General features: G+C 35.9%; 1 protein-coding gene across 1 annotated transcript in view; it reads left to right on the top strand.

Moving 5' to 3' along the window:
- Positions 1-2,536: 2,536 nt before the first annotated feature.
- STK17B (serine/threonine kinase 17b) overlaps positions 2,537-21,509 on the top strand; it is a 32,174-nt gene continuing 13,201 nt past the window's right edge. The window contains exons 1-3 of the mRNA XM_021702772.2: positions 2,537-2,766; positions 11,343-11,508; positions 17,581-17,793. Coding sequence (XP_021558447.1) covers positions 11,387-11,508; positions 17,581-17,793 — 335 coding nt within the window. The 5' untranslated portion in view covers positions 2,537-2,766; positions 11,343-11,386. The remainder of the gene's footprint in view (positions 2,767-11,342; positions 11,509-17,580; positions 17,794-21,509) is intronic.

The following is a 21,509-nucleotide window of genomic DNA, read 5'->3' as shown; positions in this document are numbered from 1 at the left end:
TTTCAGTAGGTTGCCTTTTCATTTTATTTGATGGTGTAATCTCTTCATCCTGGATTACCACTTACCTACATAATCTCATTTTACCTTAATTATCTCTTTAAAGGCCAGATCTCCAAATACAGTCACATTCTGAGGTACTGGGGGTTAGAACTTCAGCATATGAATTTGGCGGGTACACAGCCCATAGCAACCACCATCCTTGGTCAGTATGTGGCATTTGAGGATCAACTTAATGAACTGCATGGTCAGATGCAATGCCCACGAAATGACTATTAGGTCACATGAAGATTTCCTACTCAAGGGAATGAGAACAAGACATGCACCTTTGACAAGGCTATGAATGACTTTAGGTAAATGCGATTAGATGGAGGGACATAACTGACTCCTGAATTCTATTGCCAGTCTGCTTCTCAACACCAGGTACTCCTCGTTACTTGAACCACAGTGCCTGAGGCCAAGCAAGTGTAGTTGAATGTCCTTGGGATAATGTGCTAAATCCTGGCTGGCAAATCTGACATCAGGCACAAGGGTTAAGAATCTATTTAGGGGCATAAGACAAACACATGGAACAAGTATAATGTGAGCCCTGCACCGAGCAACGTAAGGCAAAGAGGTGATCAGGCTGAGAGTGGAAAGGAGAAATCAGCAAAGATTTCTGATTTCTGGAGAGGGTAGCCTTCTTATAGTTGGAAATTGGTGAACATGTACTGATGAGGAGGATGGTGAAAATCTGGAGCCAAGGCAGGGGCAGGAAATGCAAGATATGAAAAGATCTTCTAGAAGCTGATGGTTAGAGCACAGAGTTTGTGAGTAAGGAGGGTTGGTTTAAAGCAGTGATGGAGAAAGGTCTGCCTCTAGGTGTGAAGTCATATGGGACTGGGTAAGTGACAGAGGAGAAGGCAGATTGAGTGTGTGGAGATTAAGAGCTGGCAATTGATCAAATGCTGTAATTGAGGAGGTCTAGCATTACACACAGACACACAGACACACAGACACACACACACATACACACACATACACACACACACACCAAAAGTCACTATGATGATATCTGCGATTCCCAGAGGTTACTGGTTCCAGTGCTGGTACTGAGACCTCTGGGAATGACACCCCAGTGTTCATAAAAAAAAAGATGGCAACAGTCTTATTGGTTTGTGAACTCTTAGATGACGATAGCTGAAAAGTCCATTTTAACATGAGGCGTTTTGTTTGTTTCCATGCTAACCATAGACTTCTCTAGTCAGTTCAATTGTTAGCAGCAAGAAACTAGATAGATATAAGCAGTATTCTCCAAGTGACACATTAAACTGGGATGAGTCAGTTAAGTAACAACAAGCAGACTTCATTAAATGACTAAAAGGCATTTTATGCATTTATCTTAAGAAAAATATATTATGGAAGAGTCAACAGATGGCTTCATGGGAATTTGCTTGGCTTACTGGGATAGAACAAGAAAACCTCCTCTTTAAATGTTGACTGGAGGCTCCTGGGCAGCTCAGTTGGTTAAGTGGCTGACTCTTGATTCCAGCTTAGGTCATGATCTCAGGGTCCTTGGATAAGTCCCATGTTGGGCTCAACACTCAGCGGGGAATCTGCTTGAGAATTCTCTTTCCCTCGCCCTCTGCCCCTTCTCATGCTCACATGCTTTCTTTCTCTAGAATAAATAAATCTTAAATAAGTAAATAAATGTTGGCTGAATGTTACAGCCTTTTGAAAGAGAACTATTTCTCTCCCAATATATTTTCCTAGTAATCTTCTACAATTACTGTAAATATACTCTGCAACAAATCGTAGATTATAAATATTTTTAAAAATTCAATTGTGTCTTGCACAGAACTTTCAACCTTTTCATTCTGTTCAAGGGACGACAGATCCTGAATAGCTGCTGTGCGCTTTCACCTCTTCTCTTAGCACTCTATATGCAAAATCAGCAATTCATCCCATTCGGACTTTCCTTAAACTGCCTTCAGCCAGGCCTCAGGAATCAGCCTCCTCAAGTGAACTTCAGTAGTGGGGCTCAGGCTCCATAAATCCCCAAGTGATGTTGATGCTTGCCAACTTGAAGCAAACTGGGTCTCCACCTGCAGGGTGGTTTCAAGTCATAGGGAAGTTGACTAGGAAGAGTTAGAAAGCAAGTCTTTGGTAGGCACAGAAGTTTGGGAATGAGTGAACAGCTGGGACTATTTCTTCCTCTTTCCAGTTTGCACATATTCACTCTGAAGGCAGGGAATGGGGCACCCAGTCGAAGTTACAGTCCTGCGCTCAGCCCTGGCAGCCAGCGCCCGTCTCCCCCATCCCTCGCCTTAATTACCCCTGCGCCCCACCTGCTCCGCGGCTCCGCCCAGCCTTCTCACTGCTCTGGCCCCCCCAGCCCCGCCCCTCAGCACGCGCCGCGGCCGGCGCCCCGCCCCACCCGTCACGTGACAGCCACGCCCTCCGTGCGCGCTCGGACTGGCTCTCCCGGCCGAGGGGGTGGGTTCTAGCTTACAGCACTGCCCCGCAACGCGGCTGCAGTTTTCAAACTTCAACTGTAAGCTCCGGTCACCGTCTCCGCTGCCGTCGCCGGGAGCCACCTCACAGGGGAACAGGTCACAACTGTTGGCCGTTGTCCAGAAGAGTAAAAGTGGGTCCTGCCACGCTCGGAGCTACCTGGCGCCTCACCGGGCTAGAGCTGGAGAACAAGTCGTGTGGTGGCCACCGGCGTGGAGCGGGACGGGAGCCCCCTTGGAGGGGGCAGCCCCGAGAGAACCTGCTGCGGCCCGAGCGGTCAGTGTCTTTCGCTTTGCGCGACCGCGGTCCTGCCACGATTGGTGGGTGGGCTCGGGGCTGCGACTTTGAATCCCTGAACCCGCCCCCTTTACCCTGGGTATGGCGACCCCCCCCCCCCCCTTAACGTCGGAGGGGTCTCGAGGAGGGATGCAGCCAGTGTGGGCGGATTCGGAGTCTCCTCAGACCCCGGACCCCCGGCCTGGTGGAGGTGGACTCGGACTGGCCGCACCTCAGGTGGCCTGACTGCCCCGGGCCCCTCTCCGCTCTCCGGCTGGAGTTCCCTCGGGTTCGGTTCTGGGGCGTCCGGTGATCCTCCCAACCCCCTCCTCAGTCGCGGCGCGTGTCTGTGCGTGTGTGTGTGTGTGTGTGTGTGTGTGCGCGCGCGCCGTCGCCTGGGCGGCCCGGGCTCTCCCCGGGTCGCATGCCGCGGGGGCTCCCTGCGCGACTGGCTCGCTTGCGCCCCTTTCCACGTCGCGTCGATGTGGTCCTTCCTGTCCCCAGCCCCCGCGTTCACAGCTGTGGTGTGGGCACAGGACGGGTTTACATCTGGACTGGTGGACGCGTCCTGCTCACAGCTGCCTTTAGTCTCGAGAAAGTTTGTGCTCATCTTGTGGGGCATTTTCAGTTACAGCTTGTGAACAGTGTTGTAAAGCCATTGAATAGAGAAGACAAATTTCAATTGTTTCGGTAATTTTCAGCGGTCTGATTTTATTTTGACGCCATGTAAATCACTTAAGTGTACATGAGCCATCCTGAAACTGTACAATTACGTGATGACTACAGTATTGAAATTTACCCAGCTCTTTGTTTTATTGTAGGGAAAAGCGCTTCATTTGCATTCCCTTAGAGGGATAAGTAGAGCAAAGTTGGAGGAGACTTTATGGCAGCTGGTAGCTGGTAGTTCTTCCTCCGTCTGTGATGGGACAAGAGACACTCGGACATAAACTTGCAAATTAAAATTAAGAAGGAAAAATACATTTAAAAAGTCCAACCACATGCTGGTCAAATTTCAATAATATTAGGTCTGTGTATCACAGTCACTGTTTTGCCAGCGTAATGTTTACCTCCGGTACCAATGAAATGCTGAACCTTGCAGTGACGTTTGATATGGCGCGGCCCCTTTAAGTCCTCATCTTTGAGAACGTGTGCGCTGAGACAGCATGGTCTACAGAGATGATTGAGCAAGTGGTGGCAAATGTATGTAACCTGGCAATTTAAGCCCACGAGCACGATTTTATTAAAGGAAAAGATAATAAACCTACTTTCTTATTGATACACTGACCAGTGTGAACTGGACAGAAGCAGTTTTTAACTACTTCTAGTGTTTGTTTTATAAGTATTAAACCACATATCGATAGAACTTTATATTTTTTAAAAAGTTGGTCCATAGAAACAGTGCCCTAATTTAAGACCTCTCTTCTTCCCCATTCATCCTTCTGTGAGATGTTTCATTTTTTTAAATTTTCTAATATTTTAATAAGTGGAGTTATTAATAGCTGCTTTATTTTTGAGACACATAACATGCATTTTAGATCATTTTCTAAATTATGGATCTAAAATTGAAGTGAAATATATTTACATGGCAATATATTTAAGTTTTAAAAGTAAAACTTGAGTAGTAATATTAAAATATTTCTTTTGTGTGTGTGGGCAGAATGGTTGTAGTTGCTCTTGGACTCTGAATAGTGAATTACAATTTGGTTAAGATAGAATCAGTTTTTAGGAAAGTCAAACCTTGACAAATTGATCACTGTGTCAGCACATTAATAACAATTCTGAAGAAGATACAGGCATTTTATGGCATGTTTCTAATCAAACAATTTTATTTTTAAGCTTGCATTGGCAGTGCTTTACTGGTGTTAAGTAAATATTTAAACATATTTTAAAAGCTTTGTTTTGAAGCTGTTTGATTATTATGAGAGAATATCCTTATCAAAAATTTCTTGTACTCAAGAAGACCTAATTTAAAACCCATGAATCAAGGAAATCAATTGCTAACACTGTCACTAAATCCTAAAATTGTCTCAAAATTGCATGTACATTATATTGTAGTGCATATTTCTTGTATATAAAATTGGCAGCTAAGAACAGTGCTCCTAGATTTACTGCTTTTAAAAGATTTTGATTGAATCTTGTTTTGTTTTTTTTTTTAAGAATTCTTTTGCATTCTGTGGGTATTGATTATGTCAGAAATATTAACAGTCATTTATGTACTTCCTTTCCCCTTGGGAAAACCTTAAATATTTTAGTTGCTTTAGTTTTCCACCATATTGATGACAAAATTCTATTATTTTTAAGTAGTTTATAGTCTATGATGGATTATTTTCGAAGGATATTTCTTTGATTATTTCAACTAACAAATGTACTTATAAATTAAGTTACAAATATTTTTATATAAATATGTTGTGATGTTGCAATTTTCAAGACATATTTAGTCAAATTTTTAAAAATTTCTTTGATTTATTTATCCTTTTTTTCCAATAACATTTAACTTTGAATTTCAGTGCCACTTTAAACATCTAAATTAATCAGTTTCTTTTAATATTTATATGTATATTTTGGTGCATCCCTGACCCTTTGCAACTTCTTCACCCAAAGAGGGCATAGTTATACTTTAAGCATTTAAAAATTTTGATATTAACAGTGAGATGGTAGTTTCATCTTTAAATCCTTAAAGGATCATATCCCATTTTACATTGTAATGGTTACTGAACAAACAGTACTTCAGCAGTGAGGTCAGTAAACAGTACTTTATTTTACAATAGAAACTTAATTTTCTATCTGATGAGCGACAAGCACTGTTTGTTTGTTGGTCCACTATATTTCTGTTTTTCAGCATCTTCTTATCCTGGTTCAAAATTGCAAGGTTTAATTTTCCTTCTGAAGGAAGGCATAGAATCAGGCCTGGGGTTGTTACCTGGAACTTCAGCCCTTGGGTTGTATATACGAGACTGGTTGAACTAGAGTTTAGTTAGCTGGCTTCCTTTTGTGATTTTCAAAGGATTAAATTCTTGACTTATGCTTCTTATTCAATCTTTAGAAGCAAACAAACAAACAAAACCTGTTATTAGAATACAGTTAGTAGAAGGAATATAGTCTCTTCCTTGAAATTGAAAATCATCTTCATCCTTATCCCTACGCCAATACATTTATTTCTAATCAGTGACTAAAAATGGATTCTTCTGCCACACTAGCAGAAAGTTCTTTCTTTATTTTGATGGAGGCTAGATAAATAAATCTCCAGTTCCTCTGTTTCCTAGGAAAAACTTGGTAGCTATAAAATGCTGACATTCCTACTGGGTGCCAGACACCATGCTAGGAGTTTAGACACAAAAGCAAATGTTGCCCTTTAGACTCTAAAGAGAATTGTAGTCTAACATGTTACATGTTGAAGTAAAGAGGTATGTCGAGGGTCCTCCTGTTCCTCCTGTTTGAAAGGTAAAGGAGGGGCATTTAAACCAACCTGTGGGTTTTAGGCAAAGCTTCCTGGGTGAGGTGACCTTCTATGTTGAGATATGAAGGGTGTATGAGAAGACAGCCTTTTAAGGAAAAGTAGAGAGAACATTTCAGGCAGAGAAGTAGAACAGAGATAGGAAAAAAAAAAAAAGTGTGGCAGGAAATGAAACTGGTGTGTACCTGGCCTCAAAGGCTTTTGTGTGTCATGCAGTAGGGTTTTAGCTTATTGGTACCGGGTGGCTAATTAAGGGATCAAACCAGACAATTTAATTCTCTAGATGTTATCATATTTTGTGTATGATATTTCCTATTTCTGTAAAACATTTTTATTGATAACTTCGAAATGAATATTGTGATGAATATTTTTTAAATAGAGCTATTTAAAGGTTTTAAAGGGACTGTTGTTTGTCTTACTTTTGGTCACATCACATTGCTGTCTCCCTTCAAGTAAGTTAAGGTCCACATCGAGCCTAACATTTCCTCTGTTACTTCCTTCACTGATCCATATCTGCATTTTTACTGTAATTATTGTGATGGGAATTAATAAAAGAAAAATCTTTGAGAATAAGTTTGAGGTACTGTATACTTGGAAGCTTAATTTTATCTTGCCTTCTATTACCCTCTTACTGTTTCTAGTGCCTGATTGTGTCTATAATTGTGTGCCTCTATACACACACACACACACACATTTACCTACTAAGTCCCTTAAGATTTTTTTTTACTAGTATAGCCTAATAAAGTGTTACAAAATGAATTTCAAATAGATTGAGACATATTGGTAATTTAGAATCAGTTATGTGAATTGTGGTAGAAAACAAAGAAAAGGGCTGGAATTGTTGGAGTTAAAGAGAAATTGTTGAAAAATTTAGGAAGATACACAGAGACACAGAGGGTTGACTGATAACCTTCATGTACCCAAGGATTAAATCTTATGTGACAGGCAACCAGATGTTTGTGGAGGGTTTAGACAAAGGGTAACATTCATGCTCCACTATAAGTAAAATTGGCCAAAGGAGAAGAAATGGAAAGATATTTAGGCTGTGGCAACTGGTTCAGGTGCAGGAAATAGAAGGAAAAATACACTTAGAGGGTGCTAGCTATATGGGTGCCTTAAGCAGTCTGTAATATAGGTATATTAGCAACAAGTAGGTAAGTGTAAGGCTCTGTTTTTCTGAGACATAGTTTGTATTCCAGCATATTCAGAGCTAGAGTAAAATGTATCACAATTCAAAAAATGATTTTTGTATTAACATGTATTTAAAAGAACTGCTGATTGCCCAGTGCTGCTTTCAGCTACATTTAGTCATAAAAATGCCTGTGGGTACATTCAGCATTATGATGACCAACAGTACATGTGAAGGGAGGAAAATTTGTTAGGGTAAAAAATTAAACACAAGGCAATGTCCAGTAATAGGAAATACTCTCAAGTAGCTTGATTTAATAAGACCCTATTTATTTTATTATTATCTTATCAATCCTTTAAAGATCAGCTCTTTTTCCTTCTAACATAGCTGAATAATAGATACTACAAAACAATATTTATATGTATATTTGGATATCACATTTTAGATTTTGGGAGGGAAGGGAGTCCCAGGTAAGTCTGCATTTTCACAAGTGATACTCATAATAAAGGTGTGTATCTTAAAGTTACAGATTGTTATTCATTATATAGAATTGTAACTATAACATTAATTCAGAATTTGTTAAATTGTCTTTTCTATCCAGTATTAAACAAGGCATTAATTCTTGTTTAGTATTTGCCCTGAATGCTTATATGGTCTCTGCATAAGAACTGACATACTATTTGGTTAGTAAATGCCATCTGCTCTATATAAATGCAGAGAAAACTCTCTGGCCTTAAAAAAATTGAGCAATAATGGTTCTTGAACCTACAGTCAAGTAAACCCTTAATGTGTAAAGAGATATATTTTGCTGTTGCAAGTGGGTAAGTTTCTGCATTTAGAGTCTAGTGATATATATTCACAGCCATCTTTTTTACCCAAAAGCGTTTGCTAATTATTTGCCTATTATTAAAGTAGTACCTGCTTAGTGTAGATACTTTAAATACTAGGAAAGTATAAATACTGCCATAATCCCACCACCCAAAGATAACCACTGTTAACATTTTGCCCTAGTTTTCCAGTCTTTTCTTCTATTTGTTTTTATATTTTTGCCACAAAATTATCATAGTGTATATACTTTTTGTGTCTTCCTTTTTTCACTTAATATTACAGGAGTTAAAAATATTCTTTGAAAGCATGATTTTCGAGTATTATATCCTATTATTTAGGTATATTTAAACACTTTTTGGACTTTAGGGTTCATTCATTCAACCAGTTTGTTTTTTTCATTATTATAAATACTAGTTCACTGAGCATAAATCTTTGACTACATCTAAGATCCATATTGACTCTTTGGAAACTTGAGAGCAGAAAATACTCATAAAATTAGTTCTGCTAGAGTTCTTATGAATGGTTCACTTTGTAGCTGATATATTACAGCATGAGATAAAGATCTTAGATTCTAGAATCTAGATGAGGTGAACATCTCAGAATCAAGAGCCTATACTCTGTCTCTATGATTGAATTTGACACGTACTTCTTATATTTCCCAAGGCCTGATTGATGGACAGTGTTGGGAATGTAGCCCAATTTGTATCCATGATACAGGTACATCCCTTCCTTCTGTATATATGTATGTATAATAAATATGCAGTCATAAGCAGGCATATTCATAGACTTTTAAATTTAGAAAAAAATTGTCAAAACCCAAAGATGACCTGAAAATAAATAGATTGAGCATAGAAATTGGTAACCGTTTTGATTTTTCTGAGAGGAATATATGACCATTGTAACTGCATACCATCAGATCTAAGAAAGTACACAAAGTACACAGTTAAAAAAGGCAGAATTTTACGAGTTGAGTTTAAGCTAACCTGGGGTGAGAGTTTTTTTGTATATGGAAACAGTACAACTTCTCAACAACAGCCAGGGTTGGTGTAGAGAGTATCTTTGGGTAGAATATTAACCATATTTACTTACTGAACTCTCATGATTAGCCCTGTACCAGTGTCATTCTTCATGAGTACATCATATTTTAATTTTAATCCACAGAGCTGTGCAAAATAGATTCTATTATAATCTATACTTTAGAAGAAGCAGAATTGAAGCTTTTCTCACTGGTAATTAGAGAAATGCAAAGTAAAACACAAAACTTCATTTCCCTTCATCACACTAGAATAGCCAAAATTAAAGGCCTAAATGGGACAAACATTGGCAAGGAAATGATAAGCTCTCTCACCTAGTGCTAGTGGGAATATAAACGGGGGATGGAATGAAGGGACCAACTTCAGCTGTGTCTATGTGATGTCTTCTTTATTTTAATTTAAACAAAATATGACAAAGCAATAAGATTGAAAAAGCAAGTGTTTGTTAGGATATTTGTATCCCTTCCTATACATTTGAAATATTTTTTTCTTTAATTTTTTTTAAAGTATCTATATTTGTTTCCCACACAGCCATAACAAAGTACTGCAGATCAGGTGACTTAAACAACAGAAATTTATTTTCCCATAATTCTGGAGAGTAGCAATTTGAGATCATGGTGTTGGCAGGATTGGTTTCTTCTAAGGCCTTTCTCATGGCTTGCAGATGTCCTCTTCTCTCTGTGTCTTCACATGGTTTTCCTTCTGTGTGTTTCTGTGGCCTAATCACTTTTTATAAGGACACCAGTCCTGTTGGATTTGGGCCCACCCTAATGACCTCATTTTTCACTTAATCAACGCTTTAAAGGCCCTAACTCCAAATACAGTTACCTCCTGAGGTATCGGGGGCTAGGACTTCAGTATGTGAATTTTGAGGGGAGGGACACAATTGGTCCATAACAGTAGTAAAGTTAAATAATTTAGTAAGATCTCTTAGCTGGTATGATGGATAAATGGGATTCAGACTCAGATGTAATTCAGTCCAAATGTTATTTTCAGAATGCTACACTGCAACCCTTAGACTACTAGAAATGTATACCAAAACTAGTTAGGTCTTGGTTTCTCCAAAGATAAATGGATTTAGAGGAAAAAAAATTGTTGACTTAAGAATAAAACCAAGAAAATAAAGGCACTAAACTCTTATCACATTGCTTATTAAATTGAATATAGTTGGCATTTGAATTTAGGAAGATAAAGAATAATACATGTCAAGTAGGAAATAAGTGGAGGAAAAACGTGGCAGAGAAAGAACAAAAGCCCCAGGGGGTTATTGAAAGAGGGTGCTAGAAGAGTAATACTGGATCTTTTGTTAGATACACATAGCAGGAAGTCCTAACTATTATAAAATATATAGTCTACAATTATTATATGAATTCAATTAATACGAAATGGTAGTTTTGTTGTTAAAACTGAATACATGTAAATATCACAAAGTTGCAGATAAATATGAGTTCAAGATATAGAACTGTAGAATAGGCTTTGTATATGGTCAGTAACTTATCCGACAAAATTAGAGCTTTGTTCTACCAAAAGAAAAAAACTCTAAGACCTATGAAAATTTGAATTTAATATTGAAATGTAGGTAGTCTGTTAAACAAGTTCTATTTCTTGTAATTTCTAATTTCTTCTAAGTCATTAACATAACTCAAAAAATGTGAATTCACCATCAAATTTGGCCATGTAAAATGAAATTTAAAATGAATAATCATTACCTTGCTTGTTAGAATCTTATGTGAAGATAAAACTTTAAAGAATGAGAGTTTAAAAATGAAATTGAATGGTTGCTTGTATTAAAATTATAACTATTTTTTAAGAATTTGGGAGGTCTTGAGGATTTTTATAGTAGTTTTATTCTGAAATAAAGCCATTAAGTTAGTTCAAGTACCATAGAGGTAATAGAATTTATGTGTGTGCCTTTTTTTTCTTCCTTCTGGGTAGACTGTGCTGTTTAAATCTTCTTATCTCCCTCCCTCCCTCCCTCCCTCTCTTTCTTTCTTTCTTTCTTTTTTGTTGTATCTTACAGCTGTATTTGGAACTGTAAAATGTAATGTACATCCTGTCTGTCTGAGATAACATCTTTTTTTTTCTTAATTGCATTTAAATTATATCCTGTATCTTCTCTTTTTTTAAATAGGTAAAAATAAGTGACTAAAGAAGCATATCTGGGAGTCATCTAACATGTTGAGGAGAAGATTTGATTGCCGAAGTATTTCAGGCTTGATAACTACAACTCCTCAAACTCCAATGAAAATGGAAAACTTTAATAATTTTTATACACTTACATCTAAAGAGCTGGGAAGGTAAGGAAATTTTATAATGTATTTGCTGTTTAAATTCGTATTTTGGATTTCTGGGTCTATAGTTCTATAAAATTCACTTGATCATTTTAAAAAATGATTAGAAAGAAAATCATCATCTCTGCTATTATTATAAGGGTGTAGTCTTAACTGACTTGGAAATCAAATCTGTAGAAAATTAGTGAGCTTATATGATATATCCCACCTAGATTCAGAGCCCCAATAGGAGGTCAGGGTTCTTCTTTGAGGCTGTGCATGGCAACAGGAAGCTTAGGGCTCTGCCATTTCCAAACTTTGTGACCTCAATTAAATTTCTGTACCTCTTAGTACTATAATTTCCTCATCTGAGAAGTGGGGATGAAGATAATTCTATCTACCTTCTATGGTTGTTATGAGGATTAAATTAGTTAATATTTGTGAAGTATTTAGTAGAATGCTATCAATTTTTGTTAAAAGTTTTTTAAATTCCTAGGATATTGTGCTGGGCTAAAAAAATAGAGCGTCTCCTCCTCTTTTTTCCTAAATTAAACAAAAAGAATTAACTCATATTTGATAATACAATTCTGTATGATGAAGAATGCATGTTCTGTAAGTAAAACCCTCTACTTACACTAATACTGATCTGTTTTGGCCTAACCAGAGTGTTAAGGCCAAGGGGTGACCTGAAATTATAAGACCATTTAGCACTACCATTTAAATATATATGGAAGTTGTAAAAAAATGCTAAGTTATTTATTATATGTTCAGCATCTTTGAACTTAAATGATGTTTAACAAAGAGTTGAAAGATGGTGATCTGTTTCTATCTTTAGTTTGATTTTAGTTCTGGAGGCAGATGTTTGCTTATCTTGAAATGGTTTACCAAGTCCATGTTTGTACTGATAGATGTATGGTAAGATAGTATGATTGATTTTTATATTTGAAAATCTCAATGTGAAAATAAAAGTTGACTGAACCATGAAAAGAATTCTGTTTTTAGTGATCTTTTACATGAAAGGTAACGAGTCCTAGACTTGTTAGATGTTGGATGCAGCCTTTCATTTGCAAATAAGGGTGATAATATATACTTCGTTAGACTAAGAACTAAATATGAGAGCATTTTTCATAATTCCTGGCATATTTATTTATTTAATTTTATGTGCAAAATATCTGGTGTTTTAATGGTGTATTGAAAGATACAGTTTTTCAAGCCCTCCAGAATGTTTCTAAGAAATTGTTTAATTCTAAATCTGTAATTATTTCTCTTTTTTTTTTTTTTAAAGATTTTATTTATTTATTTTGACAGAGAGAGAGACAGCGAGACAGGGAACACAAGCAGGGGTAGTGGGAGAGGGAGAAGCAGGCTTCCCGCTGGGCAGGGAGCCCGATGTGGGACTCGATCCCAGGACCCTGGGATCATGACCTGAGCCGAAGGCAGATGCTTAACGACTGAGCCACCCAGGCGCCCCTGTAATTATTTCTCTTTGCATCATAACAGGAGTCAGTTTCTTTTAGTTGCTTATATCGCACATGGAATAGTTATAGAATCTTTGCACTGGAAGGATTTTGGTGGTCAGCGGTCTTCTAATATAATTCTTTATGCAACAGTCTTTCCAATAATTTTCCTGACAAGCTGTTTATCTAGCTTCAATTTGAATGCTGCAGCGATGGGGAACTCATTTACCTCAAAATGTGTCTGTTCCATTTTGTGGGTGCCTCTTAGGCACAGAAGGTTCTCTGTTCTGCTAACATCTACCCCCAATAGACATAGTTCTTCTTTTGTAGCTGCATGTAATATTATTATAATAAATATAATAAATCCTTCAGAGATCTGAATATGGTTAAACACTGCCAGTTTCCTTAAATGCTCATCTTACGACCTAATTTCCAGACAGCCATCTTTGATCTAGTTACGTTCTTCTGGACCACTCTGCATTTTTCATTGTCAGTCTTAAAATAAGAAGGCCTAGAGTGGACACAGTTTGGTCAATATCTTAACATCTAGACTATCATAAAGCTTTATTGAGGTAGCTTAAGATTCTCTTAGGAGTTTTCTTTCCTTTTTTTTTTTTTTTAAAAAACAGCTATGTCAAATATGCCATATATAGTATATTAGTAAAAAACAGATTAAACTGGAAGTCGGTTGACCTGTCTTTACTCTGGATCTAAAGTTGTGTCATATACTTAGTTGTGTGGTTTCCTTTTCATTAAGATGACTCCAAGTTTCTTTCTATTTGAAAAAATGTTTGAAAACTGCTTTGAACAGGTAACTGAATATGAAAAGCCTTGAACAGTATGCACAATAAAGGGTGTTCTTTCCCATATTTCTAAGTTACTATTTTGATGGGTAAATGTACATACGTTTATTAAATTAACTTTTCAAAATAGGGATATCACGTGGCTTGAAAGTCTATAAAATATTTTTTTCCTTTGGGAGTTTTGGAGAACTTAAACTTTGAGGGGGACACTATTAGTAATTCTAAATGGTTTTATAAATGAGGTACTATCATAAATAACAAGCATAAACTTGAATCAGGTATATTTTTTAACATTTTAGAGCAAAAACGATAGAATGTGATTAAAACAAGTTCAGTTTGCTAATATCCCATCTTCTAATATCTTTAGGAAAGGGACCTAACATTATTCTTTAAATTGATGTGGGCTAATGAGTCCTGTGGTAAATACTGATATTTCTAATTAGTAAAACTTGATCAGTTGAAATCATGATCTTTCACGACCAATAACTTCCTTTAAGTTCTTCCAATATTGTTACCAATTTTAATATGCAGAACTAATGCAAAATGAAAATTAGGATCATAATATTGTTTCTCCTGAGGCTTTACATTTTAAGTATGTAGTAAACATAATTCTACCATGTGGTGAATTACAAAGTTCTTTGTAAATCAAGTTGATTTTTCTGAATCACCTGTTTTTTTTTTAATTCATTTTAAGATGTTAGTATTTAAGAATTTATTTTCCTTTAGCAGACTAAAAGAAAATATGTAAAAGTTAACAGTTCATTTTAGACTATTCTCAAAAAACTTTGCATTGTTCCTGTTTTTTAACATGTTGGGCAAGTTTTTTTTCCACCCCTCCCCCAACCGAGGCAAGGTTCCTTAGGACTTCTTGTGGTTAGAAGGGTGAGGCAGATGCAGAAATAAACGTAGCTTCCTTTGTGGCTTACCCTCCCCCACCCTTCACATTTTATTGTCTATTCTAGAATGCAGAACACTAACTACTAGACCTTTTCACTGCTGGGAAATCTAGTCAGTTTTGCATTTTTAGGGTATGAATTAAGTATTATTGTTAAGGGTTTTTAATTTTCTTAAATGTTTCTGTTAAATTTGATACAGGAACATAATGTATAAAAGATTATTTTTCATACTTCTAAACCACAATTAGCATTTTAGAATGGGAAACAAATACTTTTTTCTTCCTAAGTCATCTGATAATTATGGTAATTAACAGTATATAAAAATATATATGTAAAATGTTATTGGAATCTTAAAAAAGCTTTAAAAATATAAATGCTTTAAGCACAGGACGCAAAATAAGACAGTATATGGTATTGTAGTAGGTGCATAACTCTTGCATTCATTCAACAGGTATTTCAGTTCCTGTTACGTGTTACCAAAGCGTAGATTTTTTTTTTTTTTTTTAAGATTTTGTTTATTTATTTGACAGAGAGAGAGATAGCTAGAGCAGGAACACAAGCAGGGGGAGTGGGAGAGGGAGAGGCAGGCTTCCTGCTGAGCAGGGAGCCCGATGTGGGACTCGATCCCAGGACCCCAGGATCATGACCTGAGCCGAAGGCAGATGCTTAACGACTGAGCCACCCAGGCACCCCACCAAAGCGTACATTTTATAATAACTGTAGTAATTAGGACAGACAGGGTCTCTGCCCTCATGGGGCTTTTACTTAGTCGTAAATACTGACAGATAAATAATTACCAATATCATTTGGTCACCTTTGTACTAGATTAATGAGTTCTGTACTTGTTTTAAGAAAGCCTTGTAAGAATACATGAAAGAATTTAGATAAAAAGGTGTTACTAGTTAATTTTGCTCGTTGTTCCTGAGAAAATTCTGGCTTGCCAATTGTAAAATTACAGCAGAATTTAATTGTCACAATTGGTAGTATAAACTTTTTTTACGGATGCACAATTGTCTTGGCTAACTAGTTTCTGTTTACTAAGTTTTACAAGGTGAATTTCTTCATAAAACTCAAAATTTCCTTTCTGTCTTAGACATGTTTTCACTTCTAAATCTAAGTGAGAATTGGCAGAAGTGAGTTGTACTTCTTAAAAAAAAAACTATCTTAAAGGAAGGAATTGTTTTGTAGTGGTTAGAAGAGAAAGCTAGGAATTCACATTCCATAGTTCAATTCTTGGCACTACGATTCCATATATGACCTTTCAGGAATCATTGAATCTTAGTCTGATTCAATTTATCCAGTATAAAATCTATAAACATGGGTGGTTTGAATACAAAGTAGAGACTGATGACCTTTTTGTGTGCTCATTGAAATGCATTGATCTGCATTGCTTTTGCGTACAGTGAAAAAGTATCTTATAGTTTAAGTTAGACATTTCAGATCTTAAAGGAAAGGTCTTCCTAAGAATCAGGTTTGTGCATGCAAATTTATTGAGTTGATGTAGTTTTGATAAATGTAGAAGAGTCAAATTATAGCTTGGTCACCTTTTTTTTTGGTATTAGCTATACTTTTTCAGCTTGGTTTCCAGTGCTTTTCACTGGCACTGATATTGAAGAAATTTGGAAAATAAAGAGTAGGAATCTTTGTCATCCTGACCCTTGAGAATAGCAAGTAAAATACAATCAGGCAATTTATTTTGTCCCCTACCCCCACCCCAAATACCAAGTTTTCCTTGCCAAGCACCTGATATTCTGTGTTAGAAGTCGAATTGGGGAAAGAAGAGTTGTGGAACAAAAGTTCTTCTCTAAAGACCCTTTATTTATACCTCATTTGTTAGTATCTATAAAGTAATTTGAGCCTTAAGATACAGGTTCTTAATTTTAGATCCCTTGGACTCAGGTTTAGAAGGTTTATAGATGGGCTTTGAAATCTGAAAACCCTCTGGAATTGTATGTAAAGCTTTCTATTTAAGGGTATGTGTACATTTTTCTGGGTAGGCAGTCAGTAGCCTTTATTAGTTTCTTAAAGTAGTTTTACTCAAAATAGCTTTAGGTCTTTGGGGAAACTAGATTTTAGGCAAATATAGGCTTAGAGTACACATTTTGCCTGTGTCTTTTTAAGTTTTGGCTGAGATGCTAAGCACTTCTATTGGAAAGAGCTAAACACATACTTATTCCTAAAACAATAAACATGACCTTAATAGGTAGCTGTTGACAACTATTAATTTTCTTAGTTGATCGTGAAGTTATCTCTGGATACTCTCCATAGGACACATATACCTTTGATATCTGTTACAGGCTTCATAGACCACTGGGCAATATTAAGAGATTTACTGGTAAAACAACTGCTAAATTAATGATAGAAAACTTCAAAGATTGTCAAAAGTGGTGTTGAAAGGCAAAGTGATTACACTAATAAAATTAAATGTCAAATACTCATTTTTGCATTCATCTTAATTTTTTGTTTTAGAAGGAAGCTATTTTGATTAGAGAGTTAGTGTGGTACTCTATTAAGGGTACAGTCTTTGGAAATAGACCAAGATACATATACTCTCTGGTGTCTGCAAAATGGAATATCACTTACTATATAGGATTATTACAATATTTAAACCCAAAAATTTATATCAAGAGTATGGCATGGAGTTAGTATGAAGATGAGATCTCCCCCTACAATGATGATGTATTATATTAATGGTGATGAACAAATATAATTCTGTCTTATCCTGTTATTACATTTGCCATTTTCATTTTTATGTGATAGTACTATGAATTTTATAAAAGTACATGTAGTATTTGATTCAGTTAAGAGAACATAGATAAGTTCCTGATAGCATAGTTGTTTGAAAGGATTAACTCTTAAGTTCAAGTTATAACTGTGTCTGTATTATACTAATATTGTTCTTTATGCAAACATTAAAATTGATTGTCCTCATTTTTCCCCCAGAGGAAAATTTGCTGTGGTTAGACAGTGTATATCAAAATCTACTGGCCAAGAATATGCTGCAAAATTTCTAAAAAAGAGAAGAAGAGGGCAGGATTGTCGAGCAGAGATTCTACATGAAATTGCCATACTTGAATTGGCAAAGTCTTGTCCTCATGTAATTAATCTTCATGAAGTCTATGAAAATGCCAGTGAAATCATTTTGATACTGGAATAGTAAGTATACACTTTAATAAATTTAAGTAAATTTATTGTACTTATTTTAATTGGTCGGATAAGGTGACTTGAAATATCAAGAACAGGAGTGATGAAAGTATGACAAGAACTTGTAAAGATTTCTGTTGATAAAATATTAGAAAGACATAGTGTATATTCGAATATTTTCACACACAAAAACTAATTAAACCACACACACACAAAATGAATGACAACACAACATTTGGGGGATGTGGTAAAATAAGTAAACTTTCATTGCTTTATAGGATAGAAAGTTGATGAGTTTTTGTGCAAAACTATCTGATGGATAAATAGAATTGAAATCATTTACATATTTTATCCATCTATTTGAAAAACACATCCAAGGAAATGACTCATGGAGAGTAGAAGGGTGAATTTGCATGAAGGTGAAGGTATGCCTACCACATTGGTTTTTTTTTTTTAAAGACTTTATTTATTTATTTGACAGAGAGAGACACAGCGAGAGAGGGAACACAAGCAGGGAGAGTGGGAGAGGGAGAAGCAGGCTTCCTGCGGAGCAGGGAGCCTGATGCAGGGCTTGATCCCAGGACCTGGGATCATGACCTGAGCCGAAGGCAGACGCTTAACGACTGAGCCACCCAGGCGCCCCTGCCTACCACATTGTTTCTTGAAGAAACACATTTTTTTTTTTAATTTATTATTTTTTTTCTTATGTTAATCCCCATACATTACATCATTAGTTTTAGATGAAGTGTTCCATGATTCATTGTTTGTGCATAACACCCAGTGCTCCATGCAGAATGTGCCCTCCTCAATACCCACCACCAGGCTAACCCATCCTCCCACCCCCCTCCCCTCCAGAACCCTGTTTGTTTTTCAGAGTCCATCGTCTCTCATGGTTCGTCTACCCCTCCGATTTCCCCCGCTTCATTCTTCCCCTCCCGCTACCTTTTGAAGAAACACATTTATTTAGTATTGTGTAACATGTGAAAAACTGTTTGGAATTATAGCAATAAGAAATAAAATGTATCTCTTCTCACAAGTCATTGAAAAGCTGAAAACACCCAAATATTCAACATTTCATCAGGTTAAGCATGAGGAGGGGGTAGAGCATGGTTAAGCCAACTGGCTTGTTAACCAGTATATTCACATGTGACTCTAAAATAGTACTTTTATTGAGTGACAGTCTGACACATTTATTGTATGTATGTAAAATGTGTTTGAATATCTGCAATGGTTGGAAGAGATTAGCTAAATTTATGTTCAGTATGCTTTAAGCTCTGTTAGTTTTTTATAAAAGAAATCTATTTCATAATAAACTAAAGAAATTAAGTATTCATTTTAGAAAAAAATGCATTATAAATATAATAATCCTTTTTAGTGGTTAAACTGCATCATTGCTTTTTTGAATTTAAAAGTATATTAGCCTAATTTTAGTATTCAGTTATTTTAAGGATGAAGAGGTTTATTTATATATTTATAAAAAATCAATATATTTTTGTACCAGGAAATTTGATTGCCTGGAATCAACTTCTAAATATGAAAATGCTTATTTTGCAAAATGTTAAACTGACCAATAGTTCATTTAAAAATGAATACTATTTACATTTCCCATAATACCAACATACCAATTAAGGTATATTATAGCACCTTCAAAATAAATTAGAATTGTAGAAATACCCACAGTACTACCAACATGACTTCATTTTTCATACATTTTGTGATTGATCAGATTCTTCACCTAACCTTTAAACAATTAGCTACTTGTATGACACTGCATGTTTGAAGTATGTGAAAATTAGCTAACATTTTTCAAACACAGTAATGGAATACTAGTTTTGGAGGGTAAATAAATAGGAGCATTGACTACTTTTCATAAAATTTTCTTTGGGGGGTTTATCTAAATAGCAGCAACAAGATATATCAAAACATTTTGACACATTTAACAGTTGGACCTTGTCCATACTCTGAACATTGATTCAGGCACCCTACCCAGTAAACTGAATTCTGTAAGGGCAGGACTGTACCTCATGGCTGAAGTGTAGCAAGCACTCAATAAATGTGTAGATGGATTAAAATAATTTCTTACTAGAACAACTAAGACCTACTAAAATTTATTACTAGAACTTTTGTTTAATTACCGTTCCTATCATTTTCGGGGTGGCATTGTCACATCAGATAATCTCAAAGGTAAAAATTTGGTCAGACAGGCTTAGTTGTTTTATATGGTGAAAACAAAACAGTGGGATCTTTTACTCTAATAAACAATTACCAATCTGATCCCCTCCTCAAACCATCCTACATACTTTTCTTCTTTGACTTTTTTATTACAAAATTTCAAATCTACAGAGAAGTTGAAAGAACAATACAATTGACATACTCTTTCGTTTGATTTACCAATTGTTGACATTTTACCACATGTACTGAACCATTTGAAAGAGGGTATATACACATAGGTTTGCATGACAGTGTAATTATACTAAAGTACTATTATCACACACACACAACATATATACAAATACATAAGCAAATGAATGCAAACGCTCCCAAGTTTCTGAGTTTGTTGGTTGATGTCCCATCAGGGGGCAAATTCTTCTAACAGAGAAGAGATATACCTGAATATACCTTCCAACGCAATGATAATGATATAGGTGTCTTTCCTGACTATAGAGGCATTTTTTTCTTCTCACTAGTTACTGCTCTTGGGTGGCTTGTTTTAACAAAGCATCTGCCTGTCTACTACTCACTGCTTCCATTTATGCTTCTAGTTTCTGCTAACTTCTGCTGTCTGCTTCTTGTGTTATCTGTTCTTTCCTCCTCTTAGCTCCTCCTAATTTTCCATTTCCCATAGCTCTACCTACATCCCTCTTTTATGGGAAAAATGGCAATCCTACAAAAGACATTGGTCAGCTTGCCAAACTGAAAAGAAGAGACAATCTGATTAGCTGGCAATCATAATAATTGTTTAATTTTGTTATTGAAACAGACAAAAGCCCTTAGGATACTTTTCCTGGTTACAAAAGTAATATCTATGAATTGTGTTAAATTTAGAGGATGTAGAAGATAGAAATCATATGTAAATTGTGGTAACTTTTATGGCATATTCCTATATTTTAGAATTATTCTTATTTTTTGGTCTGTGTCTACGTACCTTTAGAAACAAAATTTTGAGTTTGGGAGTACTCTATTGTAACTCTCTTTTTTCACTTAAGAATATGTTATGTGCATTTTTATATGCATAATATAATGTTTCTAAAAATGAATTTTAATTTAGCAAAGACTTTTTAAATTGCCTTTAAAAATCAGAGTTCAGTAAAAAGCTCCCAAATTCAGAAAAGCTAGATGTTCGCTAGGCTTGGAATTAAAATTTGTTGACTCATTATTATAATAGTTAATATTTACTGAATATTAACCATGTGTCAGACACTGTGATAAATATTTATAGATCTGCTTTGATCTCTAAAACATCTATTATGTCCAATAATTTATATGGTTTATCTAATTTAATTCTTAAAACAATCCAGTGAAGCAGAAGCTGTTGTTATTCATCATGTATCATTGTGTTACAGTAAAGGAAACAGAGGCAACATTTTGTCCCAATTTATGCAGCTAGTTAGCAGCAGAGCCAGAATGGAACCCAGGCAGTCTTGAATTTCAGTAGGTACCCCTATAAGCAAACTGCTGTCTTATCTCTTATGTCCTAGGCACCAGGGAGTGCTTCACATTCTTTTTCT

This window comes from Neomonachus schauinslandi, chromosome 3 (assembly GCF_002201575.2).
Source record: "Neomonachus schauinslandi chromosome 3, ASM220157v2, whole genome shotgun sequence".
Classification (NCBI taxonomy): Eukaryota; Metazoa; Chordata; class Mammalia; order Carnivora; family Phocidae; genus Neomonachus; species Neomonachus schauinslandi.
The sequence above is the reverse complement of the archived record's forward strand: the minus strand, read 5'-3'. Positions and strand labels throughout refer to the sequence as shown.